Genomic DNA, 25,597 nt, shown 5'->3' on the forward strand with positions numbered 1-25,597 from the left:
GCGGTGCAGTCTGTCAATAGATGCAACCCAGAACCTGATAACAAGGAAGGCCTACATTTTCTACTATGGGGTAGTATCTCATACCCATATGGTCGCAAAGCACAGAAATTACGAATCATATCTCTGACATCCCTCAGAAAATAAGTGTTTTTTTAATTGCATCCCTGCTGGCTGCCCCTGCTGATCGTCTCTGGAAGAATGTAAGCAAATGTAACCCAGAATGAAAATCTGAGGAATAAAACCCAAGCTTTGAGCACTTTTAATACTCCTACGGGGAGGAAAAGGCATGCCTATAACATGGCCCTCTTGGTAGTTTCCAATGCTCTCAGAAATTTGGGTGGGGGAGCCAGGGCATTCTCTGGGTTAGCCCCCTAAATTGTGGGATTTCCTCCCCACAGAGGGAAGCAAAAGAACACACCTATTTAACACAGGCAGTTGACAACTGAGATAGAGATTTTTAGGAGCCACTACATTTTCTTCTTGGGACGCGGGTGGTGCTGTGGGTAAAACCTCAGTGCCTAGGGCTTGCCGATTGCATGGTTGGCGGTTCGAATCCCCGCGGCGGGATGAGCTCCCGTCTTTCGGTCCCAGCTCCTGCCCACCTAGCAGTTCGAAAGCACCCCCAAGTGCAAGTAGATAAATAGGTACCGCTTTCTAGCGGGAAGGTAAACGGCCTTTCCGTGTGCTGCGCTGGTGCTGGCTCGCCAGAGCAGCTTCATCACGCTGGCCACGTGACCCGGAAGTGTCTCCGGACAGCGCTGGCCCCGGCCTCTTAAGTGAGATGGGTGCACAACCCTAGAGTCGGACACGACTGGCCCGTACGGGCAGGGGTACCTTTACCTTACATTCTCTTCATTGTAGTTTGTTTTTAAATGATTTTAATATTATTATTTTTTAAAGTGTTGGAATCTTATGGTGAAAGCCGGGAAAGAAAGGAAGATAATGGAAATAATAGTAAAATAAATTATATTTGGGGGTATCAGAAAGTAGATGCTACTTTTCTCCATTTTGTCTGGTGGAGAATAAGTTCAGGGAAATCTTTTTCAGAGTTAGGGATGGCTGGAGTCTTATGGGTTATTTATAACATCTATTTACAAAGCATCAAGGGGACATGGGTTAGTATGAAAACAATAGTTTATTAAGAAGAAGAAGATTTCTATACCATCGTTCACCCAAGGATCACAGTTTACAATATAAAAGCACAAAAAACATATAGCATAATAACAAACAAAAACAAGGCACCCCTATTTTAAAAGGCAATAGATTGTATTATTATATTGTGTAGACAGTGTCAGGCTCAAAGAGCCTCAGCATCCACCTAGCTTACAGGTAAGGAGGATCTGTGCATCTCTCCTTTGAATGACCTTACGTGATGAGCTTTCTCTTGCCTTGACTCACTCTCATTCAAGCCTTCTCTATTTGCACATATCATTAATGCTCAAAGTCATTCAAAGTCCATCTATTTCATAGATGACATGGCAGCAAAGACAGGAATGCCACCAAGTGTGAACTCAATGAGGGAATGAAAACCACTTAGTCTCCCTAAATAGGCTTGAATGATCTACATGTTTGCAAACGAACATTTCATGGAATTTTAGAATTGAAGAGTTGGAAGGGACCAGGAGGGTCATCTAGTCCAAAGCCCTGCAGGGCAGGAATCTTTTGCCCTACATGGGGCTTGAATCCACATCTCTGAGATTAAGAGTCTCATGCTCTGACTGAGACTCATTCACACCTTACATTATTAGATAAAGGTAGAGGCAAAGGGACCCCTGACCATCGGGTCCAGTCGTGGCCGACTCTGGGGTTGCGGTACTCATCTCGCTTTATTGGCCGAGGGAGCCAGCGTTTGTCCGCAGACAGCTTCCGGGTCATGTGGCCAGCATGACTAAGCCGCTTCTGGCAAACCAGAGCAGCACACGGAAATGCTGTTTACCTTCCCGCCAGAGTGGTACCTATTTATCTACTTGCACTTTGATGTGCTTTCAGACTGCTAGGTTGGTAGGAACAGGGACCAAGTGACAGGAGCTCACCCCATCGCAGGGATTCGAACCGCCAACCTTCTGATCGGCAAGTCCTAGGCTCTATGGTTTAACCCACAGCGCCGCCTAGATGCACACACTTAACAAGTGAGACACATGAAAATGTAACATATGAAGAAGTCCCGCATTATGTTCTTTAAAAAAAGAATGATCCAATAAGCACTATATACTTACAGTTTGTTACTGGTGGCTACAGCTGTTGTTGTATTTTGTGAGGCCCAGGAATGCCTGAGTGATGGAACAAAAATGCTGAATTAATCTGTGTGGTGAACATGCGTATTTAAAATGTGTACCCCCAGAAAAAAGCACTGCTGCTTGTGTAGCTTTTTGAAGCACATGAATCTTATTTTGGGGCAGTTTGTAACTCTAACGTGTGGTCTTTTTTCTATGTCATGGGAAGAGAGAAACTTTGGAACTCACTTTAAAGGGCTTATTTTAAAGGTCCAGCACCCTATATTTCCACACTTAACCTTGCTGCATATATTTTTATTTTGAATCTCTGCTGGTGTTCTCTCACTAAAGGGTACTTGCCCCAAACTTGGATCTTGGCATCCAGGAATATTCTCTCCCTCCTTCCCTCTCTCTATATATCCCTGAACCAACAGAAAATGGGAGTACAGGTACATGTGAGTGCATTCAGATATTATTGCATTGTTTCTATTGTTCCTTTTATACTGCATTACCTATTGAATTGTGGAACAGCAACTTTTTGATCAATGTATCGCCATGTCATAGGTAAAGGGAAAGAGACCCCTGACCGTTAGGTTCAGTTGTGGACAACTCTGGGGTTGCGGCGCTCATCTCGCTTTATTGGCCGAGGGAGCCGGCGTACAGCTTCCGGGTCATGTGGCCAGCATGACTAAGTCACTTTCTGGCAAACCAGAGCAGCGCATGGAAATGCCGTTTACCTTTCCGCCGGAGTAGTACCTAGTTATCTACTTGTACTTTGATGTGCTTTCGAACTGCTAGGTGGGCAGGAGCTCACCCCGTCACAGGGATTTGAACCACTGACCTTCTGATCAGCAAGTCCTAGGCTCTGTGGTTTAACCCACAGCACGACATTTAAAATTGCAGGAAATATCTGTATGCCCCGATGAAATTAAAATGCAAAACTCCCATGATTTTTGCAATTCATACAAACAGGTTTATTTTTCTGGAAGTGAAAAAACATAGAAATGAGCACTAAATTTCCATGAGAAAGAGGACAGAAGCAATGGTTGAGTGAATGTGGTCTGTCCCTGGGCAGATGGTGAAGAGCTCAGTTTTTTCAATAGAGGGAGATATTTTACCATGCACTGCCAAGGCTTACAAGAATTATTCTGCTGATGTGCAGGAAAATGTTTACCCACGCTGAAAAACAATGACATGGCTATGTGGTGAAGAAACCACAACGCCTCAAGTCCACACACCAGCAATTCACATTGAAGATCACTTTACTTTCAAGGTTGTGTTTCTCTGTGTGCGTTCTTGCAAGCTAAAATATTCTTTTCAGGTAGCATGGATGCCATACGTTGTGGCAGAGCACTTCCTTTTCATGCATACAGTGAGTCTCAGGTCCAGTCATTTGCATCTGCAGCTAAAAGGTCTCCAATAGCAGGACTGGGGAAAGACCCCAGAATCCTATAGAGCAACGTACAGTCAAAGGAGAAAGTGCTTGCCTAGACGAGCCATTGGACTGACTGCATGTAAGGCAGCTCCTTATATCTGTCCATAAGGGTGTATTACACATTGAGTCAACGTCATGATAGCATTCAAAACCAGCCAAACCAAAGCCCAAACCACTTTACACCACAGTCATAAACATTTCTACTCAAATTTTCAATAAGGTTACTCCCAAGTAAATGCACAGAGGTTTAAAATTCCAAAGTCTAATTGATTTCAGTGGGAAAGGAAAACATGAGCTCTCTTGAAATCACACATAACCGTCAGCCAAACCATCGCTTAGCAAATGTGTGGGTTCCCACAGCTTTTGCTACCAACATGCTAATTTGGCCAAACCATTGTTTGGCTTCATATTACATATGAACCCAGACTTGTGGTTTAGAATCCCCAAATAAACCATGAGTAGTAAAAACAAACCTTGGTTACAGCTTGTGGTTTGTTTAGAGTGAGATAAACCATGAGCCCAGGTTTGGACATAATGCTAAGACAAACCATAGAGCATAGCAGCCATTGTCTTCATTCCAGGAATCTGCAAGCTGACTTGTTTGCACCCAGCTATGGTTTGGCTTAGCTGCACACGCAGTCTGGGTTACTAGGGCTTAGCTTTGCCTGGATCTTACACAAGATATGTATTTTATTTAATTTGTCATTTTTATCCCACAGTGTTTAGCTACCCAGAGGCTCTCACCATGGCAGACAAGCTTAGAATGTTTCAGGATGCAATTCTGAACAGAATTAATGGGACTTTCTTTTGAGCAAAGATGCATAGGATTACACTGTCACAGATTTTTTCAAGTTTGTATCTAAAATTAGAACAATGATGTGGGCTAGATATTCCTCAAAAACTCAACCAAAGCTGTCAACATAACAACCAAAGAGAAATTCTTTTGAAGCATTTCCTAACATTTAGGAGCTGAACATAACTTGGATAAAATTCAAATTCTTACCTTTTGTGTTGTTCATCATCTACGGTGACCTTCTGACTGGAGACTGGGGGAGGCATCCATGACTGCCTAATAATGTACAACCATATAGTTCATATTACAGGTCTTTTGTATTTGGACCCAAAGTCTAAGAAGTTTATGCTGCCTGTTATCAACTTAAATCCCATTGTTTAAATCCTAATTAAAATTAAGCACTCAACTGTGGCTTGATCTTGCTTATAGTGATGTTCATTAATACGAACTGCAAAGCTGTCACTGTATAATTCCGCATTTTTGTCTCCCCACTGAGAATTTATGGGAATAAATTTATTTTTTGATGTGTCTAATGTTTCCTATCTCAGGAATAAGGCTGCTACTTCTCTTAAGAACAGAGGAAACACCATAGCTATTGCTTGTTTGTGTATGCAGAGATTCCTAGAATGACTTTCCCAACCTTTGCTTGCAGAAGATTTTAGGTTCAATCCCAGCTAACTTCAGATGGCAAGAGTGGGAAAGAACATACCGTAGCTATAATTTTCCTGCAAATGGAAGCAGCTACTAATCACATTCTCACCTCCAGGAGGGGGGGGGGGGAACCACCTTTCAAACTATTAAATACCTAAAAGACTATCTGCCCTATGCCTGACATATGAAAAAAAAATTGTGTTACTAACTCAGATCAGCCTGGAACTATCCTTGGCTGTAAGAGAGTCCCATTCTCTCCCATCCCCCATGTTTTACAAGATCCAAAAAAACATTTGCCAAGTATAGAGTAGCATAGGGAGCAACACTATTGAGTCACTACTACAGCGGTACCTCAGGTTAAGTACTTAATTCGTTCCGGAGGTCCGTACTTAACCTGAAACTGTTCTTAACCTGAAGCACCACTTTAGCTAATCGGGCCTCCTGCTGCCGCCGCGCTGCCAGAGCACGATTTCTGTTCTCATCCTGAAGCAAAGTTCTTAACCTGAAGCACTATTTCTGGGTTAGCGGAGTCTGTAACCTGAAGTGTATGTAACCTGAAGCATATGTAACCCGAGGTGCCACTGTACTTAGTCTCACTGAGGTTTCCTCAGTGTAAGTGCTCTTCAAATCCATCTTTTACTTGTATGTTTCACTTAAATTTCTCTTTTAAAGGATGAGCAGAGCCGTCCTAATGAGGGGTTGGGGAGGCACAGATTTGCCACAGCACCCAAAGTCCTGCCAGTTCCTGCTGAAAGGTGAGTGGAGTAGCCATTTCTTTTCCTACTACTTTAGCTCCAGACTGGTGCAGCTGAAAGGCCTGAGGACTAGACCCTTCAAGGGATATGTGGGTCTTCAAATCCGGCTGATGCAAAGCCTCTGGTGCCCTGCTGCTGCTGCTCCCAATATCCTTTCTGCTGGTTATCCTCAATGGGAGAACCGCTGGTGGGAGCTTGGGACTTCTGCCACAGGTCTCCCACAGCGATTTTCTACTGTGTTGGTGGGGGTTGGCAAACGGGCAACAGTACGCCATCCTAACCCCTTCCCCAAGACATCAACACCAGGGGATTATGAGGGCTCCACTCTCAGTTGGAGTAATTATTAGAAGCAATTTCTATATTAGATAGATAGCTTTTGCAAAAACGTTGATATCTACAGTAAAAATGAAGAAGGTCTTGAATACCTTTTCTTCTTCACAGGCGATGTGGCGTTGCCAGTGTTGATAGATGCATCAAGCTCCTTCCTGGAAAAATCATAAAGCAAAGTTTAAAGTTTGGTTGTTTCAGTTAACCATACTTAAGGATAACTACTTTTTCAATGGTTAGGGACGACAAACCATTTTTAATCAAAAACAGAAGTACTGTAAAGGTTGTTGTTGTTTTTCACTTTTTACTCCTCACATCTGCACTAAAAGAGGAGAGCGGGATGGACTGCTCGCTTGGGCTTCTAACAATAAACCATTCGATCTGAATGTGGCCACTATGGTTTGTGTACAAAGCACTGACAAGTGATGCTTAGAATCAAGAGTTTTGCTCTTACACAAGGTGTGATTCATCCTTAAGGCTTCCTCCATGGCCAGCTCCAATGGTATATCAATAATTTCTGAAGATCTGTATCCTAGATCTACAGTAAGGTATGTGATCTGCTAGGTCCTACACCAGCACCAGTGGCTCCCAGGAAGGAAGGATTCCTATAGAGATCCACCCACTTGATTTGTACTAAACCTGATGGGCACCCTAAACAGAGGACTATGAAGCACGGCTTACACATACCTGCTACTTGGCTTGCCATCCAAGGTGCAAAGCTTATTTGCTTTGTCAGCATCACTGTTGCCAGGAATCCTAAATAAATAGCAAAACGAACTTTCACCAACAGTAGAGATTAGCTTTTCTTAAAAAAAGAAAAAGATTGCCTGAATTAAAATGTCAACATCTAATATTTCCTAGCAAGGCAGAAAAAGCTTCCCGTAGCTTCGCCACACACTTCTACAGTGATAATGAGACCAGCATACTAGCTGACTCAATATAACGTTAGTGCTTATTAGTTTTAAAAAGTTTTTCGGCTTGCTGAAAGAGTATTTTAATTAAGTCTTAGAAAACCAATGAATTATTAAATGTCCAGAGATTATTACACACTCTTTTTTAAACGAGTAGTGAAAAACAGCAAATCCTTTGAGAAGCCCCTTAATAAAGAACTAAAAAGCGTCTTCAGTCGAAACAGCTCACTGTCACTCCCTATATATTGTTGCTCACCCCCCACCACCAAGTGTTTCTGGAGATCAATATGATTTGAAGTTGCCCATTGTGTATAATTCCTTGTGGAGCACAGCCATTGCATCAAACCGAGGAGGCCAGGGTAGCTGTGCTTACCATTGATTTCATTAAGCCATTAGATTTACATTAAAGAAAAAGCACAAGCCCTTTCCTGGCCTTTATGGATTTCAAAGTCACTGCTGGAAAACCTTTTCCTGACTTCCACTTAAATGGAAGGCTCCTGCTGTCGGAGCTGAATTAACCATTTAAGGTAGCAATGCCATTTATATCTGCCACAAAGTGGCGCTTCTGGAGGATCTCATGCTGAAGATTGAGCAACATGGAGGCAATGCAACAGATCTGAGGGCATATTGGGGCTCACAAACCAATTGTTGTGCTACAAAAGCGTAAGCTGAGTGGGCATTTTGCATCTTATGAGCTTTGGACCTATGAAGCGGGATTTTACTCAAAAAGGCCTTTTATTTGACTGTTATGCCCCCATATGGGTTTGAGGAATTTCGGAAGCACAACTCCAGTGAAAGGGAGACTGGGGGCAGTTATGATTCCTTGTACTTCTATACGTAGGCAATATCCTGTGGTTTTCTCTATGTCACTTCTTCATACAGTTCTGTAAGGTAGAGGAGGTTGCTGCACCTAGCTGAGGAAACCTAGTTGATGTTTCATCATCAGCAAACACATGACCACATCTCTCCTGTGAGAAAATGCTTGCTGTGAAGGCAGCAGGCTGGTTTTGAGGAGGAATGTCCTTAAGAAAAGTCCTGGGGGTTGTTACAAGACACACAGGAATCCCAAAGATCTCTGGAGTTCACAAGAGCTCTGTAATTTACCATCTTGCCCATCATCTAGTTATATTTGATGTGATGCGAGACACTGTGTAAGCAATCAACTAAAGGACAATCTGAGCTGGTCTTTATAATATGATTTTACTTTATCCAGGGTAGCATTCACTGCAGAAACTAGTGGTAGTCAATTAACTCACTCGATGTCTTATTATGATTATGACTATATGCTGAAATTTCACTGCCTAATAATGAACCAACCAAGGGTATCCAACTCATTCAACTTTCTCTTTTCAAACAGACTTTTATTAAAAGCTGAGCTACATGTTACCACAGAGTCATCCCACTGAAGCAAAATGAGACTATTGCCTCAGGAGAACAGCAACACGGTGTCTTCCTGCCCCTCAGTGGCGCAGCGTGGGGGGTGCAGGAGGGCCGGCCGCACCGGGTGCAACATCTGGGGGATAGGGTTAGGGGGCGCAAATCCACGGGTTAGGGGGCGCAAATTATTTGCCTTGCCCCGGGTGCTGACAACCCACGCTACGCCACTGCTGCCCCTCCCTCCCTCACGGCAAAATGGATCTCTGTGAAAATTATGTGAGGCTAATCTCCTCCAACCTGCCTCAGTCTGAGAATGGGCTTTGAGGAGGGGTCCATCTTCAGAGAAAGGCATGCCGGGCCTTGTTGTGGTAGCTAGAAGTTCTATTGAGGTGAAAATCTAAAGTCAAAAGATGGCTCTCGCCCAAGTGCCTCTTGGCCCATTTGCAGAGCGAGGCAGGGAGTACAGGAAGGGGAAGGGGAAGTGCAATGGCAACAGTGGATGAGAGGAGGTGGCTTCTGTTACACACCTCAGGCAGAATGGCCCTGTGTTACAATAACTATAGTGATATTACTAAAAAAGGCAGCTCCATGCCAGGTTCTCTGCTAATATGTACAGCCGTACTTCAGAAGTCGAACAGAATCCATTCCGGAAGTCCGTTCGACTTCCAAAGTGTTCAGAAACCAAAGCACAGCTTCCAAAGCCCTGTCAGACATTCAGGTTCCAAGAACGTTCGCAAACCAGAACAGTCGCTTCCAGGTTTGCGGCGTTCGGGAGCCAAAACATTTGACTCTCAAGGCATTCGAGGTCCAAGGTATGACTGTATTATATACTGCTCTGTGTCTGGAGTATTTTACGATACTGTATATTTATTGTTATTATTAATATCATCATTAATTTATTAATTGGAGGGCCATAACAGCTTTGTGGGGAACCTAAGGGAGCAGTCAATATTTTTTCAAATTAATTTTAAAATTAAATTAATTAACAAATAAAATTGGGGGAACCCCCCCCCCAAAAAATACATTTTAGCATTATGACTCACAGTGTGGGACCCATAAGAACAGTCAATTTATGACAACTTTGGGGAGACTTTGGGCAAACTCACTTAGGGGGCCGTATGCAACCCACAGGTTAGCCACCTCTGCTGAATTAAAATTCACAAAGATTGAATTCCACTAGCATTGCTAGGTGGGGAATTCCCATTCCAGGAGGAATCCAAGCCAAAGAGTCTCTTAAGACAAGAATGGGAAACCTGTGGCTCTGCAGACGCTGCAGAACTCCAACTCCCATCAGCCTCAGCTAGCCAGGCCAGTAGTCAGGGGTGATGGGAGTTGTAGCCAGAAACATCTGAAAGACCACAGGTTCCCCTTCACTGTCTTAAGGCAGATATTCAATTTAATTATCAAATGTGTACCCCATCCTTCTTCAAAAGAGCTCTGGATACATAAAACGATATCATTTTATTCTTGTGAGATAGGTTAGGCTATGTGACAGCAACTTTGTAAAGGTAATTTGATGAGTTTCATGGCTGAATGGGGAAGTCTGAATCCAGGTCTCATCTATCCAAAACACTATTTGTTACACCAAACCACAGTCTCCCCACAACACAGTAATAACATCTGAATCACATTATAAGTGTAGCAGGGTTTTGTAGCCATGTACAAAAGCCCGAGAGCATCCAAACTTTATAATACAAAACATTAAAGCCATCTATATAAAACTCTTACCTGTCTAAAGTTGTATCGGATCTATATCGGCTAAGCAAAGCTTTCTGATCATCCTTTTCATCTGTGCTCCTGACATTAAGAAAGATTAATTAATTATAGTAACTGAGGGATAGTAATGACTTTAAAGAAGATTTTCAGTCACCAAAGTATCCAAATTAGATCTGTCAGATGATTAACCTCTGCAATTTAACAACTGATCTTTTGAGATAAGAAATAAATTGAAATATTCCAATACTGCAGTTGAGGTGATCATTTCAAGATATTTAATAAATATTTTGATTCTCTTGACTAAATTGAAGGGGGAAAAAAGGTGAGAAATTATCTTCACACTTCCACAGAATCTAGTGTCATGTGAATACATGGCAATATCCTCAATAGTCAATATCCTTTCACAGCTGTCTAATTATGTTACCTATCTCTTCAAAAATTTGTTGGAGTTATCACATATAGTATTACAAATCCATTTTCCATCTTCTGTTCTCATTTTTAAAAGCAGTGGATGAGAGGAGGTGGATGGGTAGATGCAGCACATTTTTAACTTGAAATGTAGAATTCTGTCACTAATATACCGGTATGTAATTTGCAAGGGGAATATTGCATTGCAATCAAAGACATAGACTTTGCTGAACCAATAAAGCAAATTCTTCAGATGTTAGTCTCCAACTCCTATCTGTCCCAACCAGCATTGCCAATGATCAGGACTGATGTGAGTTACAACAACACCTAGAAGATCTCAAGTTTCTCAGCCCTGCTATAGGTTATTAATGAGAACAAACAACCATAGCCTGCATATTTTTCCATAGTTGGGAAAAAGTGGAGGAAACTTATAGAGATTAATAGGCTACTGTACCTGTGTAAACCATCTTGTGATTTGTATTGATTAAGGACCACTCTGCCATAGTTTTCATCAGCGCTGCAATAAACCAAATATTTCATATTATTTTCATTTATATAGTGCCTATAAACTAATGATGCTGTCTGAAGGAAGTGTGTCAATGTAGGAAGAGTCTGACAAAGGGAAAATACTCAAGGGACCATACACTTTTCTACTGATTCTACTTCTAAATGTAGCATATATTGGTAATGTAATCAGATAAAAGCCCTGGGCAGCTGTTCAGATGCAGCTCCTCATTTTTACACAACGATTTATGAACGAGTGTGGATCCTTTCTGGTCCATAAATTGCTATAAACCTTTCACCAAGACACACACACACACACACACACACACACACACACAAGCTACAGCATATGAACATACACTCAGCTTTTATATAGCTATCCATATGATTTCTTGGAAGTTATAATTCTGAAGCTACAATGCACAAATCATGGAGCTATCGAGCTTTCTTGAGTTTCAAGTTATTAATGTAATACAAATAAATGAATTCTGTTGCCAGAGCACAAAAGATTGATTCTTATAATGGAGTTAAGGCCTTCATCTTGAGTTAAATATGGAAGGACCCAATGCCAACATGTGTGGCAAAGTTCACATACTTTAAACATCAGGCTTTGTTTGCTGAACTTTTCCCTTGCTCTACAGATAACTCTTCTGCAAAATACTGTTTGATTCCTTTCAGCTGTCACCTTCTGGCTATTATAAACTAGATCAGGTATAGGCAAACTCGGCCCTCCAGATGTTTTGGGACTGCAGCTCCCATCATCCCTGATCACTGGTCCTGTTAGCTTGGGATGGTGGGCGTTGTAGTCCCAAAACATCTGGAGGGCCGAGTTTGCCTATGCCTGAACTAGATGACCATACACCCTATTCTTCCATTATGAAAGCAAAACCAGTAATTTTTGAATTTTCAAAACTTGAGGGAACCCCTTCCAGTCAGATCTGTTGGTCAAAGGAGTTCTGCACATCTGCCCTATAACTCCTGCATCTACAATGTCCAGATTTGGAGTACATGGGTCAGTCTGTTTCCAGTCTCTGTTGGTTTTGCATGTGGTCATTTATAAATCCATTCCATCCCATTTTCACATTAATTTGCAAATTTGTGCTATCACAAAATACTCATTTAAATATGTATTATTTCAATCAATGCATTACAAAACATATACATGTGCAATCCCCCCCCCCCCCTTTTGTTAATTTTTTTTGAGCTAAGAAACTTTGGAAAAGTGCAAAATCTGAAGGATAATTAGCTGCTAATCCATGTATTTGCCTGGGAGGTGTGAATTAGTTCGGTTTGCTTAAAAACGAGTATGGAACAAAATTCTGTTCCAGATTTGAGAGACGACAAAGGTGATCATTTCAAGATATTTAATAAATATTTTGATTCTCTTGACTAAATTTAGCAGTTGCATCAAAGGAGGAATTTCAGCAGTTGCTGATTATAATATTGTAGCTGTAGTCTATATGTGCAGAGCAGAGAATTGTGGGAAGTGTATACTGTCCACAGTCAGTTCATGCAAGGTACTGACCAGGATATTTGGACCTCACCATTACACTATGTTTACAGAGAATGTGATTTAGAATATGGGTAGTTGTGAGCTAGCCTCTTTCAGGTAAGCTTGTTTTTCTGTACTGATCTTATCATTGAGGAATGCCTGGAGAATTTATGAGACACCCCAGGGTTCCCCGGAACACAGTTTGAAATGCACAGAGTTAGACTCACCATTGGATATGCAATGGATTGGATGTAACAGATGTTGTCTGGACAAGGGAGATTTCACAGATGCATCCCAGATCTCTCCTACTTTTACTGTTTTAAGTGTTAAGTGCCCTGCCACTTGGAGTGAAACTCTGACATCTGCATGCCTTCGCAATATGCTACATACTACAAGCTTTCTCTAAAGCATTTTTAATCTTTCTATCTCTTGTGCTACCTGTGTTTAATTTAAACATCTCCTGCAGTACTTTGATCTTATCCTTTGATCTGCAGCGCCTAGCCCTGGGAGAAGTTTTATTAAGATTACACAGAAAACCACAGAAACACAGACGCACACGCCTTAGTGGGCTGCCTTCCATCCCTTCTCTCTCTGAAGCTGATGGCTGCATCAAGAGTTGCAAGCACAGACAAGTCTCTCAGAAGAAGCAAACTGGCTGCCCAACTACTGTAGCAGCCAACTCCTTTCTGTGTCATTTAGCAAGAACTTGTTGGTCTGGGGCAGGGATGGGCAACCAGTGACCAACATTCAGGAAAAGTGAGGATTGCAGTCCAACAACATCTGGCAGGCCACAGGTTTCCCATTCTTGGTCTAGGACCAAGATTCAAAGATCCCATACAACCGAGGAAAAGGTGGGCTGGTAGACAAATTCATGGAGCATCAACCCAGTAGTGGTTATTAAACATGATTGATCATTAGAAACTCCTTTTAGTTTTAGAAACTCTCTTAGTTTTACAGAAGCAAATTGAGGACTATAAATTGAGGCCTTCTATGATTGAATATAGAAAAAGTCAGATTTCGAGGATTGGTTCCCGGTTTGGACCGAAGAAGGAAAGTCGGAATGATCCCTCTATCCAGGGATTAATTGACTTTTGGGACATGGACTTGGACTTGGAGGAGATTGAAGTTTTGGGGGCCTTTGGATTTGGAAGAATCTTGAAATACGACCTGAAACACTTTATAGACCCTAGCCTTAACTATGGAAATCTGGCTGAACCGTCCAGAAGGAATAAAAATATTGTTAAGATGGAGTTTTCTCGAGATTTGCTCTCTAGCATTAAAGAATATGAATAAGATCGGCAGAAGGGACCTGGAAAAGAGTTAAGAGCCTTGGACATAAGATCTCCAGGTTGATGGACTATATGGAATTGACGGAAAGGACTGGCAGAATCCAAAACCAGGGAGAGGAGTTGATGGAAGAAGATTGAAAAATTTAAAGTTTATATATAGAAATATTGCAAAATTAATGAGTGATAGAAAATTGGTGGATTGATATTTTATGGATTTAGCAGAAATGTTATAAGGAGTTAAGGATTTTAGTTTTAACGTTAAAATAAGGTTTAAAAAAAATGTTATGTAATAACTGACTGTTAATTGGTGAAAGGAGGAAAAGTAAAGCTACATTAACTAAGACAATTTATAGGACAAAATTTTTAAAAGAGGGAAAGGACTTGCTGAAATAGATAATCGACCTAGAATACAAAAAAGGGAGGTGTGAGGAGGTCAAGAAAATAAGTTAATGAAAGAATAGTAATGAGGAGATCTGATGTATTTTTCTTTGTGTTTTTGTTTTTGTTTAATGGGTTTTATTTCTCTGTTTTTTTTTCCTTTTTTTATATTGCGACGTGTTGTTTTGTTTTTGCTTAATATTTAATGTGGTATGTTATTTTTTCTTTTTGTAATGGTTGAAACTTTAATAAATATTATTTTTAAAAAAAGAAACTCCTTTTCAGAGGCAGGATGTCATAGACTGGTTGGAAGCAGAGGAATGGTGGGAGGCACTAGCTGAGGAACAGCTAAGGGAAGAAGGCTTCAGATTGGGGGTGGGACGATGGTGAATGATCAGAAGGAGAAGAGAGACTGGGAGGAGGAGATGTTGGAAGCTGAAGAGGTAACAGGTTTTAGTGAGCAGGGAGAATCTGCGGCAGAGAGGAGTGCAGAAGCAGAAACAGGAGAGGAGGGAGGTCCAGAGGCAGAGATGAGTCAGGCTGGTGAAGAAGCCAGGGTGTCTCCCACTCCTGCTGCGACAAGCTCCCCTCCTCCCTGGTCTCCCAGGACCAGGAGAGGCATGAAGTAGGAGCAAAGGCAGGCATGCAGGTGCAGTCTCAAATTGCTTGGGGAAAACCCTGGACAGGAGGAGACTTAGGCAGCTGTGGGAAAGCAGAGTCCTTCAGTTTCCACAACTGCCTCATAGTGGCAAGACCTACCAAGAAGAGTTGCTGTGCCTTACGAGGACTACAAAGCATGAAGTTTGTCCACAGCAAGCCTCTTGGCAGGCCACAATACCAAGCTGCTGGGCCAGGTTTGGATTAGCAGATCACAACAAGATAAAAGCCAAAATGTGTGTGTCCCCTTACTTTTCCTCCTCAGGTCTTTTCTTTATCCAGCTGTTATCTTGTAACAGGGTCCTCTTCTTGTTGACCTCATTAATAACTTGTTGTCTACTCTTCATTGCAATGGAAGCATTCTTCGTATCTATTAGTGCACAGGCAAGAAAATTAGAAATTACATACCAAATGTAATTTTTGATCAAATATTTGCATTGTTCACTTTGCAAATTTCACTGATGTGTGCTATAGTTTCTAATAAAACATCTACCTTAAAATAGTAATTAAGAGGAGGAGTGTGAGACTTGGAAAGTTCCCAGAGACACCTCAAAGCTGAAATCAGGGTGGTAGACTATTGCCTACATGTCACACAACTATTAACTATTTTGCTAGAAATACCTACAGTGCAACCCTGAACATTTCTACTGAGACACAAGCTCCATTGAGTTCAGTGAGATTTTCTACCAGGCAGGTTTGCATGGGATCAGAGCCTGCTGCATGTGAAATCTCTTGCCACACTATACCAGGGTTCGCCCTAAGGATGAAGTCCTATAGGCTTAGCATGTTGATCAACATCATGATGTTATCTTTCCAATGCATAATTAAAAACAACAACCCAATTTTCAGTAAACTAATTTTTTTCATTGTCTTCCTCCATAAATGCTTCCAAACAGGGCAGAATTCAATGTCAAGCCATGACAAACGTTATACTGTATCTGTGCAAGCATTTTGACTTGGCTAATGGGACTGTGGCTCTTTTCCTCCTCCTGCCCCCCCTTGCACTGTTCTGGGGGCTCTGCCAGCCCTCCCTTAGGACCAACTGGGGGAGCATGGGGGTGTGGGGAGAGGAAGAGGAAAGCCTCATGACACAAGTGGAAGTACTTGCACATGGCTTCCACTTATGGGGCCCATTAGGTGAATCCCATCCAAAGTTCCATACAACATAATACAAAAATAAGAATCAATATAAAACTTTTTTTAAAAAACCCTATAAACACATCCCATCCAATATAAGAGGCCAACATATCTAAAACTCTCCAAATTCATCTTATTATTTACTACAGGTCTACTCAAAAGTAAATCTCGCTGAGTACAATGGGGCTTACTTCCAGTTAACTGTGTAGAGGACTGCACTCAAAGTCTGTTCACACACTTGCCATATTCCTTGAAACCTCTCAGAGCTAGTTCCCTCGCCCCCACCATAAGATTTTATTAAAGCTTTAATGAAAGCTAAACCTGTCTGAGTGAGTTGAAACACTTGCTTTCTTCCAGTTTGCAGCTCTGCGCAAATGTACTGTTGTCAGCAAAAGCTCGATATTCAGTACATTTTATTGTATTTTATTGCTATGGCTAGTGGCTGATGCAAATAAAGATTCTTCTGCTTTTGCTTGATAGAACTTTTAAAAATGATTATATTGCATTTGTGAGGTGCTTCTGGCTGAATGGAAGATATTGACAGCACAATCTTAGGCATTTTTGCTCAAAAGGAAGCCCAGCTGTGTTCAGTGGGGCTTCTAGATTCCCTTGTAGAGGAGTAGCGGCAGCCATCTGAACTGATCTCAAGACCACTTTGAAACTCAAACTGGGACCTCATAGCATAACCAAAAAAACAACAGCAACAAGGGTTAATCGGCATGTAGTTTAATTTGAAGTACAGCTGACACAAAATGCAAAGGGCTGGAAGACATTTTGCCAATCTGTTGGTTTGACATTTTAAAAAGAGGGGGCTATGTTATTTCCCCCAACCCCTTGACTAACTCAACAGAAGCAGAGCAGAAAGAGTGATAGCACATTACCACTTTTGTTAGGGGCCGATTTTCCTACAGTGAAGGTTGTCATTTTGTTCAGAGGTGTTTTCTTTACGGTGCACTGAAAGAAAGTAAAAATATGAGAGATTAAGTATGGGGTGGTGGGAGGGTGGGAGGAGACCCAATCTGGCAAAAGACATAAATGGCAGGCTAAAATAATGAGACCACAACTCTTCCTCAGCCTCACTTTCCAGATGCCAGCTTTCATATAACTGAACATAAGAAGAATCCTGATGGGTCAGACTATTTAGCCAAGTACAGTATCCTGTTCCCCACAATGGCCAATCGGCCAATAGCCCTTTCCTGTTGTTGCTCCAAGCAGCTGGTATTCAGTGGGATATTGGCTCTGATTCAAACCTGGAGTTACACATAGACATTTTGACTAGCCACAACCCAATACATCTCAAGCAAGGACCCAAGTCCTCACTTAAGCTGTCAGTTCACACAGGCCTCAAATACAAGAATATGAATGGGCTCTCTGCTTCTCTGAGATGTGGAAGAATAGGAGAGACTCCTTTTCACCAACATACAGAGCAGTCAGCTGCTGTAAGAGAGGTTTCGATATTGGCTTGCTGACATTTCTTCTTCAGGAAGGAGGCAGGAACAGCTGTCCACCCTCCTCAGCAGCTTCTGTTGTCTTTTAAAGCTGGTATTCCTTATTTGCTCTGCTTTACACTAGTCAGCAGAGACCCTCTGCTGTCTGATTCCTGACCACACAACTAAACAGGAGCTTCTATGCCTTATGCATGACCACCGCTAACTAAAAGTCTGGTGGCAATTTTTAGAAAGGGAAAGAAGGGAACGAGCGAAAGTATCAAATTAAATAAATAATGGTTGGCTTCAACTTCTCTCCAACTGACTGGGTACATGTAAGTTTTGGTACTAATGACAAAACCAAACCAGTTTTTTAGATACTATAAATGACTGTGCCATAGAACAAGGACCAAAACAGGAGAAGAGAGAATATATTCAACGTAATCGTTCATGTAATCGTGCTTGGATATAGTGACTGCAACATTATTAAATTTAAAATCAAGTGCTACTTAATTTAAAATCAAGTTGTGGGTGAACATATCAGACGACACAGCGATTCTTCAAACAGCTCTTGTTTATTCACAGGCCAGAACAGAACTGGGCTGAAGGGTTCAGCCAGCCTGCTTATATAGCGTTCAACTACAAAGCAACAGTAACAACTTTCTGTAACTATCCAATCACTGAACGTCACTTTCAATTCCTTATTTGCATATGTGGACTTGAATGAAAACTATCTACAGTATCCCCCTGCTGGCCCAGGGTGAGAACTTCAGTACAGGTAGCCCACCTAGGAGAAGGCAAACTCTGATCCTAAACCTCTACAGTGGTACCTTGGTTTATGAACTTAATCCGTTCCGGAAGTCCGTTCTTAAACCAAAGCGTTCTTAAACCAAGGTGTGCTTTCCCATAGCAGCAGGGGGACTCAATTTACAAATGGAACACACTCAATAGGAAGCAGAACATGTTCTGCTTCAAAGACAAAGTTCACAAACCAAAACACCTACTTCTGGGTTTGCAGCATTCTTAATCCAAGTTGTTCATAAACTAAGCTGTTCTCAAACCAAGGTACCACTGTACTGCCTTGCAGGACATATTCGGTAGAAGAAACAGCTAAGGGGCAAACCCTACAAAAATCTGGAGTGGAGTCCCTAAGACGGTTGGATAGTGCCAAGTCCTCCACAGGAAACAAAGCAAATGCCAGTACACTGATCAGAAGCTGCCGCACAACACCATGTTTTATGTTCAATTCCTAGGGTGTTCTGCAGCAAGATAAAGGGGCACGAGAGATAGACTCTGTTGGTTTCTGCTCTCTTCACTGTGCAGCGAAGTGCTTGTCACGAGACAGGTGTTTACATTCCACAGAGTTGCTGTTGGGTTTTCCCACGGGAAAGGGAGACTGGATGTGACGTACACTGGTTTCCTGTTTTTCACTGTTCACTCAGTGTGATTCTCTCCGAGCTTCAGAGGAGAGAGGACGCTTTCTCTGCTCCGGCAGAGGCAAGATGTTTTTCTGTAATCTACCAGCTTTGAAATGTAAATAAAGCAATATAGAGTATGTGCACGTATTCCTCATCATTCCGCTGTGCACGGGACACTGTAAATCAACAGACTCTTCCACCAGTTCCAGCCAAGTGATTCTAGCTGATTCGTTTTTCAAAAGAAAGGATAAAGTTTAAATTGTTTGCTATCATGAGTATTCGGGACGTGGGTGGCGTTGTGGGTTAAGCCACAGAACCTAGGACTTGCTGATCAGAAGGTCAGCGGTTTGAATCCCCGCGACGGGGTGAGCTCTCATTGCTCGGTCCCTGCTCCGGCCAACCTAGCAGTTCAAAAGCACAACAAAGTGCAAGTAGATAAATAGGTACTGCTCCGGCGGGAAGGTAAACGGCGTTTCCGTGCACTGCTCTAGTTCACCAGAAGCGGCTTAGTCATGCTGGCCACATGACCCAGAAGCTGTACGCCGGCTCCCTCGGCCAATAAAGCAAGATGAGCGCCACAACCCCAGAGTTGGCCACGACTGGACCTAATGGCCAGGGGTCTCTTTACCTTTGCCTTCTATCACGAGTATTGTAACAACAGAGGCATTGAACAACAGGCCTGAACTATTGTGACTCGTCAAGCTGACTGCAGATCATCAACCTATGGGAGAACAATACATCTTTTTTTAAAAATGCTTGCTGGAGAATGTGACACCAAGGCTATTTCTGAGCATCCAGCAGCACACCCAGGTCAGTACGTAGCAACTGGCTTGGTGGATCACAGATTGTTCAGGCCCTTTCATAAATGACTGAAAACAGTATCAGACTGAGGTCAAAAACCTTGGTCCTGCCACACCTATTAATTCACACCTGTCTGCATAAGCTTCAGAATTCTACTTGTTGATCATGAAAATGTTAGCAACACCCTTGCCCTTTCAATTTATGTCAAATTCATTGGCAAAGTGTAACAGGCAGAACATATGACGGGAAGCTTTTCTTCTCACCCAACAACAACAAAAATGTTCAAGCCTTCTGTAAGAAATTGTTTTGAAATGCTCACTGGGCATTTAGCCAACACGGAGTATTTCCTAGTAACCACTCTTTTTATACTATCAGATAAGCTTTGCTGGGGACGGGGTGGGGATAGTTGATTTTTGCTTCGGGTTTATGTTGTTTCGGTAGCTACTGCCATTCCAAAGAAAGGCTATACCAAAGTGTGCTTGATCAATTTAAAAGCAACAAGAAAGGTGCGGAATGCTCATTGTGGCTGCTTTTTATTTTTTCCATGCTATCTGAATTAGAGGAATTTTGTTTTTATAAGCATTCGACCCTGGCAAAGCTTTCATTGCAAGACTCCACCTTCACAGACTGTTGACACTCTTTGGTATGCCAACATATAAATTAAAGGCTCCATGTTGCAAATTTGGATTTCATTTTGCATTTGCATTTCACTTTTGGTGTTTCGGAGTCTCTTCCAGATTTGTTAATGCTGACATGCCTGTGCTGATGTTTAATATTTTTTTCCTGGGGAGCCAGTCCTTTAAAAATGATCAATCTATGCTGCTTTTAAATGTTTGCAGTGTGGTATTGCTGTGGTACACTACCCTGATATTTTATGAAGTCTCATTATGTAAATACTTTTCTAAAGGAAGGAAGGAAGGAAGGAAGGAAGGAAGGAAGGAAGGAAGGACATTCTTGTCAACTTTATAAACCTCCCACAGCTATATCAAGTGTGTGAAGAGGCAAACAAACAGCTCCCACAACCCCAAATTTCCTCCCAAGTTATGGCTTTGCTTGCTCTGGGACACAGTGCAAGCATTTTACTCACTTTTCCCCTGTTTTCAAACCTTTCTAGTATGCAGGACATCTTAAATGATGCATGCTACCAATTTCAGTTTTCTAGCCAGCATAGAAGACATTTGGTATATAATTCCCATTGACTTGTTTGGGTGTTTTAAAACAAATGGGGGGGGTATGAGGGAAGCAAAAATAATGACGTCACCCTCCGATTGTTTTGATAATTTTAGTGACTAAAGTTGAAACACACACAAAAAAACCATTTCCTTCTTACTTGTTCTTATTTTAATTTTCCCAAAGGAGACCCAACTAATATTTTTTCAGCATGCAGCTTGAAAATGCTGTAGTTACAGCCCCTCGAGCCAATATTCCTCTGAGCTCTAGCTCACGGTGGGATGATCTGAGATGAAACAATCTATATCTGCCAGATGTCTTGGGATGTTGAATTTGCATTGCAATTTCAAAAAAAAAAAATGCTTCTGGGAAGGCTGGGGGAACAGTACAAATTGTGACTGCAGCCTTGTGACCTGGCCTTGTGACCTAAAAGGGCAATAAAGTAAATGGATGAAAGGTCTGGATTTCATATGCTGATTTGAATTTTTAGACCCCTAGAAGCAACAAATGCTTCTTCAAACAATTGAAAAAGTAACTTGGAGCACATAATGGAGTGTGAAACAAAAAGAAATAGAAGGGGTTAAGCGCCTCCCCTGCCCCACCTTTCTTTCCCACCACTGGGGTCTCCTTTTTCACATGTACTATGTAATTTAAACATTTGGCTATAAGAAGTCAGTAAAGTAATTTGATCTGGTGGCAAAATCCATCCGTTCTTTATCACAGACCAAAAGAAATAGGCACAGATCTATTTGATAATACTGCCAGTTGTCTGGCTAGCTAAAGATAGGCTTTGATTTCACTGCAATAGATCTTGATTTGTTTTATCCACATTTGATAAGTGTTATTTATGAGGCTATGGTCTCCTGCTTAGACATCTCATGGTTTAGCTCATTGCTCTCTGTAAGATTAAGTTCCCAAGTTCATTTATCCCTTTCTCTTCATCCCAAGCTGAGAGTTCTTCTGCAGATGCGCTGTCTGATTGATCTACCGCATGTATACCAGTGACCACCGATTATTTGGCCACTACTTCACTTGTTTGTCGTAAGCTGGTGAGTCATAGTTCCAGCATGCACCAGGGTACTCACAATATGACAGCTCCGCGACAGGCACCCTTTTATCCGGCTGACAAACAAACATGAACCCAAAATAGCAAACAATCTTGGGTGGACTCCCATCTCCAAGTCATCGTGATGTGAATAAGCTTACAATACCAGTCCTCAACGGCTGAAAAAATGATGAAGGGCAGCTGCATTTTTGTGTTGCTGTCATGGGGTGTGTATGTTTTAATCCATGCATGCTTACTTTTAGTTTTGATAACTCCATCCTGTTTGGGCAAGGGAGCATGTTAATTGGGCGTGGTGATTACTAAAGGAATGATGGCTTTGGGGGGAGGGAAATGAGCTGGCGTCAAAGAGGGATGCAAAAGGTATTTCATACATGAGGAGCGCAAGTCTGGCTCCAAAATTGGCACAGATTCACAAGGAAAAGGCACGCAGGTGAAATAAGGACCCTGGCAAAGCTATGTTTACCATGCAGATGCTGCTGGAAATGGCCTCTGTGTAATAACTAATCTGTAGTCTGGCAGGAAAATTTAATAGGGTGACCACTTAAGCATAGGGACGTGGGTGGCGCTGTAGGTTAAACCACAGAGCCTAGAACTTGCTGATCAGAAGGTTGGCGGTTCGAATCCCCGCGACGGGTGAGCTCCCGTTGCTCAGTCTCTGCTCCTGCCAACCTAGCAGTTCAAAAGCACGTCAAAGTGCAAGTAGATAAATAGGTACCGCTTCGGCGGGAAGGTAAATGGCATTTTCGTGCACTGGTTCTGGTTCGCCAGAAGCGGCTTAGTCATGCTGGCCACATGACCCCGGAAGCTGTACGCCGGCTCCCCTGGCCAATAAAGCGAGATGAGCGCCGCAGCCCCAGAGTCGGCCACGACTGGACCTAATGGTCAGGGGTCCCTTTAGCTTTACCTTTACTTAAGCATAATAATGAAAAAGGGAAATGCATCACCTAAAAAAGGACGGCAAATGAGGATTTGCATAACATTTGTGCATAAGAACTTAAGAAGCACCTCCTGGATCAAGTCAATGACCCATTTAGTCCAGTATCCTGATCTCAGTGACTGACCACATAAGCATCAGACATGCTAGCTTGTACGTATTAGCAAACTTAGACATAATTCCTGTAATTTTTAAAAGAAATATAGTCTTGTCGCATCCACAGCTCAGTGTTAGCTGCACCCACACTGTACATTTTAAGCACTTATACCAGTTTGCTGGTTATATCTTTTCCCCAAAGAAACTGTAATCCTTTAAGGGTGCTGAGAGCTGCTAGGAGACCCCTTGCACAAAACCAGAAAACTTCAAAGGTGTGTGCTGAGAGTTCACAATTGCCTGAGACTGTGTATTATTTTGTTTCACACTTCCGGGGTGGAGAATTTTTGGTTATTTATCTGAATGCATGCCCTGTTGGTCTTAATCAGCATAATATAATCAACAAATTAGAAGGTGGGAACAAACACAATAGGGAATTCCTATGCGTATTAATGGACAACATCAAAGTTGCTCTTCATATACAAATTCAAATGCATTCAGGGGTGGAGTACTCTGGTCTAATTTGAATGAGGGGAAATGGATCAACAGCTAAATAATGCTCAAATGTGGAGAAGATATTAATATTGTATAAGTACTGTAGTTCCTATGTAAGCTCTCAAGTGTGCCTCAGATCGTTTTTTGCTGCTCCTACAACACACCCCTGTCCTTATGCCCTTGTTCCTGTGTGATTAGACTGAGCAAGGGCCCTACTCTGGCCCTTCACAGCTCCAGACAGGACTTCTCCTTTTAACCAACAAGGTTTTCACTGTCCTCAAGTTCCAGCTGCTGTCCAGCTACCATACATGATGGACCATATTGTACCAAGTTGATTTCCCAAAGTGTACCTCAGCTGTCTATGTGAACTAAATAACCAGGCTCCTGGGGAAGGAGAGGCAGGCGTGTGAACAGTTGCTAATGCTGGGTTGTAAACTTCGTGCTCCTTGTTCTTTATCGCAGGTCTACAAACAATCTCACCCTGGCCTAATTCTCCCATCTCTATTTTACCTATTATCCTGTGACTCCACAAGATTTAATTTCTCGCTGTGCCCCAGGCTCCAGAATCCACGCCTTAACAAATTAAGGATAGTTTCCTGTAGCACTGAGAAAAGAACTTTTGTTTCAAAATTGTGGTGGATGACAAAATCACCACACACACAAAATAGGGGTCAATTGCAGGGGGCAACATTAAAAAACAAAAACGAAAAAGAGGTTTACTATAGAGTAGACAATTAGCAACATTAGAGCTGCCTGTATTTTATCCCTGCTGAAACTTGTGGAGATTCTAAGTTCTCAGTATTAAAAATAAAAAATCATTGCTACTGTCCCACAATAAGTCAGCTCAGCCCAGATCTGTTGTGAGGAAAAAATACTGTCAAAATCCTTGGTCCCTTTGGTTCCCTCAGGCACAAGTCCCCTGCTTCTATCAGCTCTCAGCTCATCCCTTCTGCTGACTGCTCCTCAGTTTCCCACCACCAGGCTCTGGGCTCTAAGGTGAAGTCTTCAGAGCCCTCCCTGGTGGGGGCTCTTGGGAGGCAGCCTTCCATCACTCTTCTTCATCAAGCCAGTCCCTGACATGCTTCACACGTGCCAGGAGAAAGAGAAGAGCCCAGTTACGGACCACCAGAGCTAGAACAAGCTTCGCAGTGATGCTCTAGGTGCTGCCCTCTGTGAGAAAGAGAACAAATGGCTTGTGGGTGAATGGTTGCACTTGGCTGCATGGCTGCATGTGTGTGGCATTTGTGTAAATGGATGAGAGAGGACAAGATAATGCATGGATGAAAGGGAATAATGCTGGTGTTGAGTGTATGTGGATGAATGGATGGATGGATGGATGGATAGATGGATGGATAGGAGATGTTAGTGTGGAAGAAAGTGAGTGAATGAATGAATGAATGAATGAAAGAAGAAGAAGAAGAAGAAGAAGAAGTGGGGAGAGAGAAAGGGGTTGCGTCCTCAAGGGAATTCATCCATTAACTTCAAAAAGATTACTCACCCCTGCTCTAATGCCTACCCTCCAACATTTCTCCAATGAAAATAGGGATGTCCTATTCCATAATAATAATAATAATAATTGGGTGGCTCCCAACATATAACAAAACTTTTAAAAAATTAAACATTTTAAACTTCCTTATACAGGGCTGCCTTCAAATGGCTCAGGGGTCAGATAACTTCATACCCTCCAACATTTCTCCAATGAAAATAGGGATGTCCTAAGGAAAAGCATGACATTCTGCGATCAAATCAGAAACTGGTGCATTTTCTGTAAATTTGGGACTGTCCCTGGAAAGCAGGGATACTCGGAGGGTTGCTAATGCAGTTTTTAGGACAGAACGCTGGAAGTAAAATTAAGTTTTTAAAGTATACAGAATGTCAAAGCTTTTGTAAAACAGATTTAAAACAGGTGAAAGGCACTGGCAGCAGGATCCCCTAAGCAAGCATGATCTGATCCTTTTACATAGAGGAAATCATTATAATAGCCATTCTAACTACTGGTGCTTTAAGAAGGGCATCTTCACACTTTCAACTGCTGAGGCAATCATCTAAGCCACGTCAATGCTTCATGCAGCAAACAATATGTAATACACTGATGTATGCACATCTTTAGATAACCAGCAATAAAGATTTGGTCAAAAGCAACTAGGCAG

At 42.1% G+C, this 25,597-nt stretch overlaps 1 protein-coding gene and 1 long non-coding RNA gene across 2 annotated transcripts in view; both read right to left on the bottom strand.

Annotated features, from left to right (window-relative positions):
- LOC307214462 overlaps positions 1-25,597 on the bottom strand; it is a 240,621-nt gene that overhangs the window by 194,908 nt on the left and 20,116 nt on the right. The gene's annotated exons all lie outside the window — the stretch shown is intronic.
- Positions 1-25,597, bottom strand: part of SCEL (sciellin) — a 54,087-nt gene that overhangs the window by 26,739 nt on the left and 1,751 nt on the right. The window contains exons 2-9 of the mRNA XM_079972151.1: positions 16,925-16,997; positions 15,159-15,276; positions 11,041-11,103; positions 10,191-10,259; positions 6,862-6,930; positions 6,273-6,332; positions 4,652-4,717; positions 2,217-2,270 (exon numbers count right to left, since the gene is read on the bottom strand). Of these exons, the coding sequence (XP_079828277.1) occupies positions 2,217-2,270; positions 4,652-4,717; positions 6,273-6,332; positions 6,862-6,930; positions 10,191-10,259; positions 11,041-11,103; positions 15,159-15,276; positions 16,925-16,967 (542 nt within the window). The 5' untranslated portion in view covers positions 16,968-16,997. The remainder of the gene's footprint in view (positions 1-2,216; positions 2,271-4,651; positions 4,718-6,272; positions 6,333-6,861; positions 6,931-10,190; positions 10,260-11,040; positions 11,104-15,158; positions 15,277-16,924; positions 16,998-25,597) is intronic.

The sequence above is a fragment of the Podarcis cretensis genome (genome assembly GCF_951804945.1).
Source record: "Podarcis cretensis genome assembly, chromosome: 4".
Lineage (NCBI taxonomy): Eukaryota > Metazoa > Chordata > Lepidosauria > Squamata > Lacertidae > Podarcis > Podarcis cretensis.